The sequence below is a fragment of the Lacerta agilis genome, chromosome 1 (genome assembly GCF_009819535.1).
Source record: "Lacerta agilis isolate rLacAgi1 chromosome 1, rLacAgi1.pri, whole genome shotgun sequence".
In the NCBI taxonomy this organism is placed as follows: domain Eukaryota; kingdom Metazoa; phylum Chordata; class Lepidosauria; order Squamata; family Lacertidae; genus Lacerta; species Lacerta agilis.
Genome location: NC_046312.1, coordinates 130,847,027 through 130,862,042, shown reverse-complemented (window position 1 = coordinate 130,862,042; position 15,016 = coordinate 130,847,027). Strand labels below are relative to the sequence as shown.

Sequence of the window (15,016 nt, the reverse complement as noted above, 5' to 3'; positions counted from 1 at the left end):
GCCATCTGACAGGGAAGCATAGATCTGCAATGCTCATATGCTGCTATAAATCAGAGGTAGGGAATGTATTCACTCCTCTGGCATTGTACTTTCCTAAAACTCTCCCCATATCAGGCAATAGGTTCACTATGTAGCACAATGACAACACAGTACACAGGAGGATGAGCTTAACTGCAATCTTTGCCCATTTAGCATGATGTGCTAACATCCAGGCACACTGGAGTAGCACTTGAACACTGTACAGAGCACAGCTGTAATGCAAAATTCCACATCTCAAGTGAACCTATACATTATGACTCTCCGTTAAAAAAAAAAGACTCCTGGATAGTGCAATCTACTTAGCTTATGGATACTTGAAAGCTCCTACTTTAGAGACCTTAGTTAAAGCTTCAATAAAAGAATTATGTATTCCAGACTGCGTTGTGTATTATGATTTCCTTTGACGATATTTGAAAGCATATACATAGAATTATGATACCGAGAACTGCGATTCCATCAATATCTTCTTCCAATCTGGTTATAAACTCTTTAATCAAACAATGCTCTACTTGAATTCACTGAAACAGCAGAATGAGACCAAAGTGGACCATCAGAGGTGATGAAAATAAGTAACAAGTAAAGAATACATATGCATTGTGGAACCAAATTTAGATAGGTGTTAACAAATTACTTAAATATGAATGAAAATGCAATTAGTTCTGTGCTGGCAGGGGACATACTTTCTATTTAATCAAGTCCTTCTCAGAGTAGACCCACTGAAATTAATGAACCTAAGCTAATCATGCCCATTAACTTCAACGGGTCTCATTTGAGTAGGACTACCATCTCCTGTTCATCTAACAATAAGGTAGAAATTTGCTTTGCTTGTAAATCCAGATCAACTGAAATCATTTTTTTTATAATTAGCACCATTAAAGCAGACAACATGCAGCAACCAGCCTGGAATGGCTAATAACCTGAGCTTGTTTCATAAACCATGGCTTATGAAGTCTTGAATGATCATCTGAACTGGGTCACAACAACTTTGGGAAATTGTGTCATAAAATGGGAATTTGTACAAAATGGCTTTCCTATACAAAGTTATGTACAATGGCAATTTCACTGTGTTTCATGTTTGAGAGAGAATCCTATTCATTATTATAACATGAATGCATGAATGCATGAGGGTTATCAATACTGTGCTGGAGAACAGCGTACATGTGTCAATCTTTCCATATTGCATCAGCACCTTGCCACTCGCAGTCAGCTTTCATTCCTTGGTCTCAGAACAGCAAGGTACTCAACACACACACACAAGAACAACAACAACAACTCAAAGGGCACATTTAGGGAGAAATATAGGCAGGAAAAGCAGAGAGGATTACCTGAAAGCAGTCAAGTATTCTGTGTCTCCCATGGGTGGATCAAGACCACCTGTAAATGCCATGTTAACATTGAAACCGACACCTGGTCCTATGCCAACCTAAGAAAGGGGCGGAGAGGAAAAGAAAGCAGCAGGTTACACCTCTGACAAATATTGCCATGCATGGGGGGCTGCCCATATCACCCCAGCAATATCTCCAATAATTTTATGTTGCTCCTACAATTCAAAGTGTGATAACACAACAGTTGTTGTTGAGAAGGTATTCTATTTTCCTTAAAAATCCGCTGCTTCCTGCGCCATCAGATCAATGAGTGGGAAGATAGGCAGAAACAGCCTTAATCCTTAGTTAGCATCTAAAAGAAAAACGCATGCTCATGCTTGTAACTTTAAAATAGTTATTACATTTAAAAAACAAAACACACCCCACCAACATTTTCTAATTGTTTAAAGTTCCGGTCATATTTTAAAGTAGTTCACAGAGAATTGCCGGGGACTCTGGATTTGGTACACTTAAGTAGCTTCTTGGCTGCCACAAATATTGTAAATGCAGAATCAACTTCTTTCCCAGAAATGTTTCCTGGAGTTCTAATATCAAAGTGCACACATTTTCCTTACCGGATTCCGTGAGCTCAGGATTAGTACTGCTGCTCTGGGCCAGAAGCTACTGGCTGAGATTATTTGCAATAACAAAATACTCTCTTATAATCAACAAAATAGCACATAAAAAGGAGCACGTATCAGAAGAAACCATGCCTCCCGGTCCCGATAAAAATATAAAGAATGTATCTTAAGAGCTGTCATTCTTAAGTGAACGTGGCAGAGCTGGACCTTGGAGCAGGTTTTTTCTGCCCCCCCCCCCAATTGCCTGAGTTCCTATGACCTTGGCATGGTGTGCTCTGTCCATGGCTGCATCCAGGTCAGGGCCTGCCTTTTATCACAAAGGATCGCTAAGATCTAATTTTTCTGTGTGCCTATTTGGTACACTGGCTTCCACACTGCTGCTTTTTCATGTTTTTTTCATTGCTATTCTGCGGCTTGCCATCCATATCAGTGGTCAAAACTCAACAGGATGTATCCACAGGTGTGGGGGGGCGTTGCCCCTCCCCTCAATCTCTCTTCCCTAGTCCTTTCTATTCTGGGCACGTGTGCAAGTATTTCTGGATCTATACACCTTAAAAAACAACAACCCAAAATTGTGCAAAAGCAATGTTAGAAAATTTCACAATGGAGCTGTGTGCTTTTTTTTTGTTTTAGTTTTAGATTTTTACCTAAGGATTGCACAACAGTGATAAGATCTTGTGCAAGACTCTCCTTGTATTGTGTGTGTGTTTTGATTATAGTCTCCAAGCTAATCCCTTATATGTGCTGTGTGGAGATTGTGAGAGAACAGCTTCTCTTAACTGGGTTGTTGAAATTCAAGTATACCTTCAGCATACAGCAACTGCTAGAAATAGGCACATTCTTCTAAGTTTTGGCTACCAGAAATAAAACAGCGAGGTTGTGTGCTCAGGTAAGGAGCCAATGGAAATAGTGTAAAAGGCCACCCAGTAAACTTCACCACACATAACCTGCCCACCAAAATTGCACTAACAAGTTACAACACCAGCAGAGACTACAGATGTATAATGTACTATTTTTACTTAATGGATCTGTGACATTATGTTGCAAAGTATAACAGTACCACGATTTTTCTCAAAATGTTAGTCTGTTTCCTCATTGTTTATTCTGGTGCTATTTGCTTTTAGTTTCACTTCTCTTACAAAATGTCCCCAAGTTCAACTTGCACTTCAAATTCACAATAATACAATATAACACCTTTATTGGCATAAAGATTCAAATTCACAGTCAGATGTTGGGTTCATTGGGAGAAAAATAAGCTATGTGAACACTGTGGAGACTGTATGCCGCAAGACACCTAGGAGGCTACCTCTCTATGCCCTTAACCCAGTCACTGAAACCTTAAGAGTAGAAGCTGGGGCTCCTTCCCTCTTGGGTACTTACGTGACATGTGCACTTTGGGGGTACAAGAAGCATTCAGTGTTCTTAATTACAAATACTAGGACTAAGTGCACAATGGTTCAACAAATAGGAAATCTTCAGCAAAACCTAACGATGAAGCTGCAGCTCATGCTGTACAGTCAAGCATTTGGCACTATTGGTGGCGCTGTGGTCTAAACCACAGAGCCTAGGGCTTGCCGATCAGAAGGTCGGCGGTTTGAATCCTCGCAACGGGGTGAGCTCCCGTTGTTCAGTCCCTGCTCCTGCCCACCTAGCAGCTCAAAAGCACATCAAAGTGCAAGTAGATAAATAGGTACCGCTCCAGCAGGAAAGGTAAACGGCATTTCCGTGCACTGCTCTGGTTCGCCAGAAGCGGCTTAGTTATGCTGGCCACATGACCCGGAAGCTGTCTGTGGACAAACGGCGGCTCCCTCGGTCTATAGAGCGAGATGAGCGCCGCAACCCGAGTCATCCGCGACTGGACCTAACGGTCAGGGGTACCTTTACCTTTTTAGGCTGACTGAACTTGGTTGGCAGGAGATAACGAGGAACAAAAACACAGTGGTGCACTGTGAAGGATAAGGAATGGCATCAGCAAGACAGAGGCCCATTGTGCACATAATGCATGGGTTCCTGGAGAGATAAAAACTATTTCGCTGGTCCTGCTGCCATCATGCTACCTATGCCTATGGCTTAACCTCGGCCTGTGGTTTGTCTGTTCAGACACAACATTAAGCTTAGCCCTGAGTATCACAGCAGCAGCAAGACCAGAGGGGAAATACAGAATTAGTGAAATACCTTCTACCTTAGAATGTAAGTCAGCATGGATTTCCATATATGCACAGGATTTTTGCAGGTTGGTGAATGAGGGAATGAGTTCCATTTCACGTTATAAAAGCATGCAGGTTCCTTATTCCCAGGTCTGCTCATGCAGCACACACACAAGCAGTCTCAACCATTATCAGCTACACACTGTCATGGACAAATGTTGCATAGCAGCTGGGCAATCAAAGGTGTATAAACAACAGTGATTCACACTACTAAAACTGCTGGAAAAGATACGGCTCCAGCCAAACATACCACTGCTCATCACATCAGTGATCTTTCAGTTCATGTTACATGGGCCCAAAGATTGTCAGGACTTCTTGCGTGCAAGAAAAAGTACACTGTGTACCAATTCTCATTGTTTTGCACATATAGTCTGCTCTGCTGAAGCCTCAAGTGGTCAGCCATGGACTTCCGGCGAGGACGCCATTGCGGGCGGTCGTGGGTCGTTTCGGCAGCGATGCGACCCAGGCCGGCCCGGGGGTAGGAGCCCCGCTACCGCACAGCGGGGCTCCGCTAAACCGCGGTTCGAGCGTCCTGCGGCATGGGCTCTCCAGCTAGCCCATTATGGCGTGAAACCCTTCTCCCGTTACCCTTGTAAAAGGGGTGCGGGAGTGAAGGGACCACAGCGCCGGGCTTTGGAGGCATGCCCCAACCGGGCCGGTGATGCGGCGGCTGCCGCCGGCACTGAGCACGCTGTTCTACCTGATTGGAGAGGGGGGAAAAGAATCACGGAGGCCGTGAGTACGGAGTTAATTGGATTCTAAATTTTTGTTAATTGGCACTCCGGGAGGAACGTGAAAAAGGAAGCCCGTTCCTCCCTTTGTTTAAGGAAGAAGATAACATTGTTTTCAGCTGCTGCTGTAGTAGCGGATACAAAGTTTCTACGGAGTTTTTGACAAGTGAGACTGGCTGAACCCCTTTTAGGGGAATTAAGAGATCGGAAATATCTCTTTTTTGAAATTGTTGGATTACAATCTTTCCACCCTGACTCGGGGGAAAATGGCGGCTAAAATCTATGGTTAAAGATGGAAAAGTACTGAAACTTGAAACCCTCTGCCTATTTCTACCATGCTTGGTTTCGTTTTCAAACTGGCTCTAGACTCGGGACTGACACATGAACAAAGGATTATTCTTTTGAAGTTGGAACTGTTAAACCAGAAGTTAATTTTGTTGAACCAGGATGTCGAAGAAAAGTTATATGTTACAGGAAAGACTCTTGAGAACCTCGGTAAACTGGAAAAAAATCTTGCTAGGGAACTTGAGGAAGTTATTGGAAAACAAAGTACAGTGACTGCGCAACTCCGAGAAGTTGAAAAATCCTGCTGGTGTGAGAGACGCAGGGTTGGAATACAATTTATATCCAATTTCTGGGGTGAGAGCCCAGAAATGATGGGAAGATTTGTGAATCTACAACCGGAAGATGATTGGAACTTTGAAATGGAGATGCTGGAAGGAGATGATTTGTGTATCTTGAAACTCCCTGCAAGGACATTTATGGACTGCGTCTGGACCTGTGGATTTATAGAAAAAGAGGACATTCTGGACAATGGTGTTGGAGGGAGACGGAGAAATGTCTGGGGGGAGATCCCGAGATGGCGAAGGAAAATGGTTAGAAAAGGGATAGGGTGAGAATATATAAAATATAATTAGGATGGCTTATTATGGTACCCTGAAGTCAGTGTGTTAAGAATTTAAGATTTTGAATTAGTGAAGAGATATGTTAATTTTCTTTATTAGCAGCAGTTTAAGTGAAATAAGATGTATGATTTGAGTTAAGAAGTAATAGGCTATTTTGGGGACTTCCGGTTTGGGTGCCGGTCCTGCCAGTCGGGAGCTGAAGAGCTCCGGTCCCTTGGGGGTTTTGGGGTTACCGTACCCGCGCTACGGGCCCCCTAGAGCCGCGGGAAGAGCGTCCCGCGGACAGGCATTCTTGCGGGCTCCGAGACGTGTCGTCCCCGCTCCCGATCGACCCTCGTAAGGGGGGAAATCGGGCGAGCGAGGCTCCGCCACGGAGCTGAAGAAGCCATTGCGCCCTGAGGAACGAAGCAGCGATTCTGGCGGATCCGAGCACCCGGCTCTTTCTTAATTGGACTACAAAATAGAAGCTCTGTAAGTAATACTCCTAATTGACTTTTAAAATTAAAAGGAAAATTCGGACTTGCAGAGAGAACGTTAAAAAGGAAGCCCGTTCTCCTGGACTGTTTCACAGATCGAGGTAACAACAAAGGAGCTGAGCCGCAAACTAGCGGGAAAAAGTTTGCTGGTTTTGCAGAACTTTTTAAAAGTTGAATTAAAGTTGTTTGAACTGTCATTTAAGACTTAAAAATAAGGAATTTGGCAGAGGAAGACACCGCTTCACCCTCTGGATAGGATTCCGGGTCAGTAAGTGGGCTGCGTTACTTTGTTGCCGTTCCTTTCGCTACTGTTTACCAGCGGAGACATTTTAACTTCTTTTGGCTTGCTACAGTTACTTTTTTAGACTTGGGGGTTACATTGCAAGAGGATTATTAAGGGACTGCCTTGGACTGTTTTAAAAATTAACTTTTCTTGACTTTGGAGGAACTTTTTGAACTTTTTAAAGCCTTAAAACTAGAACTGTTGTCTGGGACTGCCTGGGACTCTTGGCTCTAACTCTCTTTGTTCTCAGTATTAGCATGTTGGCCACCTGGTGTTTATTTTAGGGATTGTTTTGACTTAGATTTCCTGTGAATGTCTGACACAGTAACAGTCAGCAAAGTGACCTTGAAATACCAGCTGCAGAGTGTACAGGAGATGCAAGATAGCACAAGGTCCAAAGTGCAAAAAAAAAGAAGAAGGACGCAAAGCTTCAATTTCTGCAAGTCTGCAGGATCAAATGGCTCTTGCCATTGAGAAACTGAACGCCAATATCTTGGAGCTGACAGAAAGGCTGGGAAAAGTAGGAGAAGATGTAAAAGAAACACAGACCTCAGTGAACACATCAACAGAAAAATTGCAAGCTGAAATTAAGGACTCCACTCAGAGACTGGAAAAATCTATCAGTGCAATTGAGGAAGGAGTTAAGCAAAATAGAGAGGAAATTGATAAAATTTGCAAAGAGGTTAATGTATTAAAAAAGGAAACAGAAGAATTTAAAGAAGTCAAAGAGAAAATTAAATTAGTGGAGACGAAACTGGACAGTATTGATGTAGAAAAAATTGAAAAAATGGGATCACAACAGAGGAGTGTTGAAGAATCTCTTGCTTTTCTGCAACTCCGAGAAAGAGGTGAACCTAAGATTAAGAGGACTTCCAGAATTGGAGAAGGATAGTTTGAAGGACTATATAGTCAACGAATTTTCAACATTCTGGGAGCTGGAAGCGGAGGACCTATCAGCATTCATAGTGAAGGCCTTTAGATTTGGAACCAAAGGAAAGAAAAACTCCAAAGTGGTCAATGACTGTTTAATTGTATTTCAGAATAGATACCAGCGAGACCACATTTTGGATCTACATTATAAGAATAACCTAGTGGTACAACAGAAGAAAGTAATCATCTATAAAGACATCCCCAAATACTTCCTTTCGAAAAGAGACGGCTACAACGATTTGGCATCTGAATTGAGAGCTAGGAAAATTCCTTACAGCTGGGAGTTTCCAGAAGGCCTAAACTTTAGGTTCAAAGGGAAAAGGATAAAGATAAAATCACCGGCTGATAAACAAAAGTTTTTGGATAACTACGTGGAAGACTTTAAAGGCTCTTCACTAGATCCAGCCTTTCTTTTTCGATACCCAGATCTTCCATTGCCAGGGAGACCAGGACCAGAAACACCAGAAGAGGACAAGAAAGGAGAGGCATCAGGAGGAGTATAATAGAAAATGGCGCTGAAACTGATGACATGGAATGTTCGGGGATTGAACCAGAGGCCAAAGAGACACAGAGTTTTTCACAGTTTGGAGAAGAAGAAATTGGACATTGTCTGTTTACAGGAGACCCATGTAGTTCGACAACATAGAAGGATTTTACAAAACAAAAAATTAGGCCAGGAATTTATTTCTTCTGACAAAGTCAAGAAGAGAGGCGTTGTAATTTATGCAAAAGAAAAATACAGTCCAAGACAGCTATTTAAAGATGAAGAAGGGAGATACATTGCTATTGAAATTAAAGTACAAGGCGAAATTTTTATGATTCTGGGACTTTATGCACCGAATGAAGGAAAGTCAATTTTTTACAAGAAAATTCATGACTTGCTAATAGATTATTTGGAATATAAAATGGTTTGCCTCAGTGACTTTAATGGGGCTGTTTCCACATTGATGGATAGATCCCAAAGAACAAAAATTACAAATGATGGGAAACATTTTTTGAAATGGTGGATAATTTGAATTTAGTTGATGCTTGGAGACTGAGAAATCCAACTGAAACAGAGGCAACTTATTTCTCAGAACCTCAGAAGTCATGGTCGAGAATAGATTACACCTGGATTTCAAATGAATTGGCGCCAAAAATATCAAAAGCAGAAATTGGTCCTAAGACATGTTCAGACCATAATCCTGTACAGTTGAGTTTGAAAGTTACTTCTAGAGATTCTTTCAGATGGAGAATGGATGATGCATTGATGAAGGATGCCAAACTGATTGAAAGAGCTGCAAAAAAGATGAAGGAATACTTCCAAATCAATTTGAACACTGATGTTGAGAAAAGAGTGATATGGGACGCAAGTAAAGCTGTAATGAGAGGGTTCCTCATGAGTGAAAAGACAAAAAAGAAGAGGCAACAAAATGCAGAAATGGAAAGATTGCTAAGATTGATTAAAGAGAAAGAAAAACAATTAAGAGGACACCCCAAAAGTCAAAAAATCCAGAAAGAAATTAAGTACCTGCAGTCCCAATACGCAAAATTTCTAAATCAAGAAATAGAATGGAAGCAAAAATTTATGAAACAGAGGACCTTCGATTTGGCTAATAAATGTGGGAGATTATTGGCTTGGCAATTGAAAAAAAGACAAAAAGCGAATACCATCACCAATTTGACTGTTAATGGAAGAAGCGTGGAGAATCCTGAGGAAATAAGATGGTGTTTTCAAAGATTTTATAAGCAACTGTACAGGGAGGATAAAATAGAAGAATTGGAGATAAGATCAATTTCTGCAAAAACATGGATTACATAAAGTCCCAGAAGATAAAATAAATCTACTCAACCGCCCGATTTCGACTCAAGAGATAGAAGAGGCGATTAATAATATGCAATTAGGAAAAGCCCCAGGACCAGATGGACTAACGGCAAAGTATTACAAATCATTAAAAGACTGGCTGTCACAGCCTTTAAAAGATGTTTGCAATGACTTATTAGATGGAGGTAGGGCACCAGAGACTTGGAAGGAGGCCTATATCACACTGATTTTGAAACCGGATTCAGATAAGACATTAATGAAAAATTACCGACCAATTTCGCTCCTGAATGTGGATTTTTTAATATTTGCCAATGTCATGGCCATGAGATTAAGAAGAGTTCTGAAGGACTATATCCATAAAGACCAGGCAGGTTTTCTGCCTGGAAGACAAATAAATAATAATACAAGGATTATTGTGGACATTTTGGAGAAGTTGGAAAAAAATATAAACACAGAAGTGGCGTTGATGTTCATTGATGCAGAAAAGGCCTTTGACAATATATCTTGGATTTTTATGAAGAAAAATTTAGAGAAGATGGGGGTCGGGAAACGATTTCTTAATGGCATTAATGCCATTTACACTGAACAAAAAGCAAAAATTATAATCAATGGTGTGATATCGGAGGAAATTAGAGTTGAGAAAGGAACAAGGCAAGGGTGCCCTATCTCCCCTTTACTTTTTATTTCGGTCCTGGAGGTTCTTTTAAACATGATTAGATCGGAGAAACAGATAAAAGGAATAAAGGTGGGAGAGAAGGAATATAAATTACGTGCCTATGCAGACGATTTGATGTTATCCCTACAAGAACCGGAAAGCAGTGTCCCCAAAGCTTTAGAAATAATTGAACTTTTTGGAGGTGTAGCTGGCTTTAAATTAAATAAGTTGAAAACCAAAGTATTGACTACAAATTTGAATCCTTTGCGGATACAGAAATTACAGGACTGTACTGGCCTTAACTTTGTTAAAAAAGTGAAGTACCTGGGAGTCAATTTAACCCCCGAAAAATATAAACCTGTTTAGGGACAACTACGAAAAGGTTTGGGCTGAAATAAAGAGAGATATGGAGACATGGTCAAGACTGAAACTTTCTTTGATGGGCAGGATAGCTGCTGTCAAGATGAATGTGCTACCAAAGCTGTTGTTTTTATTCCAAGTGATTCCAATTCTAGATAAATTAGACTGTTTTAAGACATGGCAAAAGGATTTGTCGAAATTTATCTGGCAGGGCAAGAAACCTAGAATTAAATTTAAGATTTTAACAGACTCTAAAGAGAGAGGAGGTTTCGCCTTGCCGGATTTGAGGATCTATTTTGAAGCAGCGGCCTTTTGCTGGTTGAAGGATTGGTTTAAGCTTGAAAATACCGATGTGTTGGACTTGGAGGGGTTTGATAATGTGTTTGGGTGGGATGCTTATCTTTGGTATGATAAGGTTAAGGCCCACAAAGTGTTTAAGAACCATATCGTTAGAAAAGCCCTATATCAGGTTTGGATTAGAAATAAAGACCCATTGGAGAAAAAGACTCCTAGATGGATATCACCTGTAGAGGCCAAGGCCTATAAAAGACCTAATATGTCCGCGAGATGGCCAAGATACGTGGATATACTGCAGCAGGAAGGGGGGACTCTTAAGTTGAAAAGTTACGAACAAATGAAAGAAGAGGTTACCGACTGGCTGCAGTATCATCAAATTCATGAGACTTTTAGATTGGACAAAAAAGTTGTCTTTCAACTAGAAAAATCAAAGCTGGAAACAGAGTTAATCGAACCAAGCTCTAAAAACCTTTCCAGGATGTATAATTTGTTGCTAGAGTGGCATACAAAAGATGAAATGGTTAAGTCAGTAATGATAGATTGGGCAAAAGATGTGGGACATAATATTATGATGGATGACTGGGAGAGGCTGTGGAAGGAAGGTATAAGATTTACAGCTTGTAATGCATTGAGAGAGAACATTATGAAAATGATGTATAGATGGTATTTGACACCAGTGAAGTTAGCTAGGATATATCATACGACAAGTAATTTATGCTGGAAATGTAAAAAAGTGGAAGGTACCTTCTATCATATGTGGTGGATGTGCCCAAAGGCTAAAGACTTCTGGGAGAAAATTTATAATGAGCTCAAAAGAGTGTTGAAATACACCTTTTCTAAGAAACCAGAGGCCTTCCTATTGGGCATAACCAATCATGAGATACCCAGTCAGGATAGAGTGTTTTTTATGTATGCCACAACAGCGGCGAGAATTCTATTTGCAAGAAACTGGAAAGGTGAAGAGCTCCCGACAGTAGAAGAATGGCAAATGAAGCTCATGGAATATATGGAACTTGCTGAACTGACCGCGAGACTCCGAGACCAGAGGGAGGAGAAGGTGCAACAAGATTGGAAGAAATTTAAGGACTATTTAAAAAACCGTGAAAAATTAGATATTTGAAGCAGAATCAGTTTGATTAAATGGCTATAGCTAGATAATGTTAGATATACTGAGTATATAAGAAGTAATGTTATAAAAGGCTTAGAGATATTTAGAATTGTTTTTTAAGGTTAAGGTGTTTAAGCATTGGTAATGAAATATATATGGTTAGCCAGTATGTCAAAGCACAATAAGAATAAGAATAATGGTGAATGTTAAGAAAATAGTAAAGAAGTTACCGTAGTATATTTGTATTGAACGCAGACGAGAGAACAGGGGAAGTCCCCCCAAAGAAGATTTAAAAGAAGTAGTAAACAATGATATTTTTTCTGTTTTTGTTTTAGGTTTGTATTAGTTTTTTCTTGTCTTTTTTGTTGTTGTTGTATTTGATGTTTTAATTTGTTTGATGTGTTTTTATGTTTTTAATTGTATATTGTTTGTTATATTTGTTGTTTATTGTAGAAAATAATAAAATTCTTTAAATAAAAAAGAAGTAATAGGCTATTTTGAAGTAAAAATTAAATATTAAGAAGTATGTTTAGTTTTTTTCTTGGATGATTTAAACTTTAGAGATGAGAAGTTATTAAAGTAAATTAGAATTGAAACCAAAGGAGAGAAAACGGGGGAAGTCACCCAGTATAGATTCGAACAAGAATTTTTTTTTTGTTTGTTTTAAACAAGAAAAAGAATTATTGGTGTTTCAGTGGGGATTTGCATTTGTTTTTCATTATGTTTTGATTGTTGTGTTTGTGTTGTTGTATGTGTTTTGTTGTTCTTTGTTTTGTAAAAAACCAATAAAATTCTTATTAAAAAAAAAGTGGTCAGCCATGAACCTTTCATGTTCTGCCAAAAGAGCATTTATGCTTTACCCTGACCACGCATTCTTACGGTCACCTTCCCATACCTCCCCTTGTCAACTTACACTGTAGGAATGGGGGTTGGGCAAATTTCTGCAAAACATTCAATTTTATTTTCTACCTAGATAGAATATACAATTGACCAAGGTTATATAACAGCCAATATATTACTTTTCTTTGGTACATAATTTATTTGACCACCGGGATATTACAGGGCAACCTCTTACTTCCACTTCTTAAATAATGCAATGAGTAATAGATCTTCCCAATTCCAGAGGTGTATAACTTATCAAAGAACTCCATGCTTTTCGTAACCATCGCTACTAGCTCCATTCACAGCTTTTATCAGCAAATGGCCAAAAACAGGATAGGGCAAGAAAGGCTTCTCCCTCCTGTAAGTACAAATAACAAAACCTTGTAGAGAGTGGATTGTGAAACTGTTCATAATTCACTTTCATTAGAAGCAATGTATTGTGTTGTAAGAATTGTCCTTTTCCAGGTCCAAGAACTCAGGTGAGGAGTGTCCTCTACTGGTGGAAAAAAGCAAGACCTTATGACAAATCAAAGCTAAATAAATATTGGTACCAAATGCCAACTATTATTTTTAGGAATGCTAACCAAAGTTCAAAAAAGTGACTCTTGCCTGCCTACCTATATTAGCAATACTTGTCTCTAGTTGTTGTAGTGACTAGAGAAGGCTTCCTCAACCTCGGCCCTCCAGATGTTTTTGGCCTACAACTCCCATGATCCCTAGCTAGCAGGACCAGTGGTCAGGGATGCTGGGAATTGTAGTCTCAAAACATCTGGAGGGCCGAGGTTGAGGAAGCCTGGACTAGAGGCTGGGGTAGGAGGTGGGGAGGGAGACTGAATGATATTTGCAAAGACTGAAGACAAGAATCTGAGAGTGCTGCTCGTGTGTAAAGGATGAATGCAAGTAGGGAGAATGGGACGAGCGCACTAGGCTCATGCGCTCATTTTACCGAGACTGACTGCCACTCTCCTTGAGTTCAAAGCAGGGAGCCTCCTCTACTCATGTAAGCTGCCTGCATTATTCAGAAACACAGTTCTGAGGGATTCTAAATCACATCGGGAGCCTTCACAAGCAGAAGGCTTTGCACCCTGCCTCAAGGGCAGCAGCATGCATAGATGTGATGTTTGGTGTCCCTTTGCAAGCAAACAACATGCCTGAATAGGGCATCAACACATTCATACTTGCCACACTCCCATACGAATTGTAGTGAAAGTCCTAATCCTTATTGCTTGAGTGACCTCTAAGATTGCAATACCATTATTATAACAAATGCTGTAAGAACATATATCAATATTATTATTACCTCATCAGGAGCTCCACTGCCTGGGAAGAAGTTTCCATCATCATAGCGATGTAGTGAAATATAAAGAACATTAGGATCATTGTAGAAAGCTTGCTGAGTGCCATTTCCATGGTGTACATCCTTCAGAGATAGAGATTATATCATATGAGAAGGTTTATAACATGATAGGCTGTCTACATTAACACTAACTGTAATACAACTTTTCATGTTCATGCTACCAAAGCCCTGCGGGGGGGGGGGGGCTCAGCAAGGCACAGTTTCATACGTATACAGCCCCACTGATTTTAGTAACCCTAATGTATGGTTAAGTGATTGTGACAATGCTTGTTGCATTGTGCTTGGTTGTCAAATGAGACGCATACTGCGTAGGGAATCACTTTCAGTCCTATAAATAGAAGATGCAAAAGGGGGACTGGCAAGTAAGCATTTCTGAACATAGAGAACTGCCCTGACATAATTTCAACTATGTATGGTAACATCATCAAAACTATCAAGAATTGATCCTTCCATTGATAAAGGATGTAAAGCCTACACACAAACGTGGGGGCAGGCGAATGTGTGGCCATGCTACTCCTTGGCTTGTGTGAGTACCTTTCAGACAAGTAATAGGGTCTGCATCTCTGAGAAAAGAGTCCAAGAAAACAGATTGGAAATGACCGAAAAACACTGCAAGGGAAATCCAGGGAATATCTGAACTGGGATGCTGGATGTGCTGTGCTAACATGGCCCTTCACTGCCCTGCCCTGCCCTGCCCTGCCCTGCCCCCTGTGTTTTGCCTGCTGTCTCACCAACCTTAAGACCAACTTCACTTTCTTGTTTAGTGGTGGTGCGGCAGACAGGGTGGAAACAGAGCCGTAGGTAGACCTGGCCCTCATATTAATTTACAACTGAACATGCTGCCTGATAGAATCTACAGGAGACACCAATCTAACAGTGCCTTATAACAGATAGATAGGAAGGCCCAAACTGCCATGCTGCAAATGTCCTTGACAGAGCACAAATATGAAGTGCCACAGAAGCTGCAGCAGCAGCACTTCCTGGGGCAGCAAAACTAGTACCTTAATAAGCAAAGCCAATACAATCGCTGCTGGTGG

General features: G+C 40.6%; 1 protein-coding gene across 4 annotated transcripts in view; it reads right to left on the bottom strand.

Annotated features, from left to right (window-relative positions):
- The window catches only part of HDAC4 (histone deacetylase 4), a 141,693-nt gene that overhangs the window by 19,608 nt on the left and 107,069 nt on the right, over window positions 1-15,016 (bottom strand). For all 4 annotated transcript variants that reach the window (XM_033171306.1, XM_033171304.1, XM_033171305.1 and 1 more), the window contains 2 exons: window positions 13,923-14,042; window positions 1,365-1,462 (listed from right to left, as the gene is read on the bottom strand). In XM_033171306.1, coding sequence (XP_033027197.1) covers window positions 1,365-1,462; window positions 13,923-14,042 — 218 coding nt within the window. The remainder of the gene's footprint in view (window positions 1-1,364; window positions 1,463-13,922; window positions 14,043-15,016) is intronic.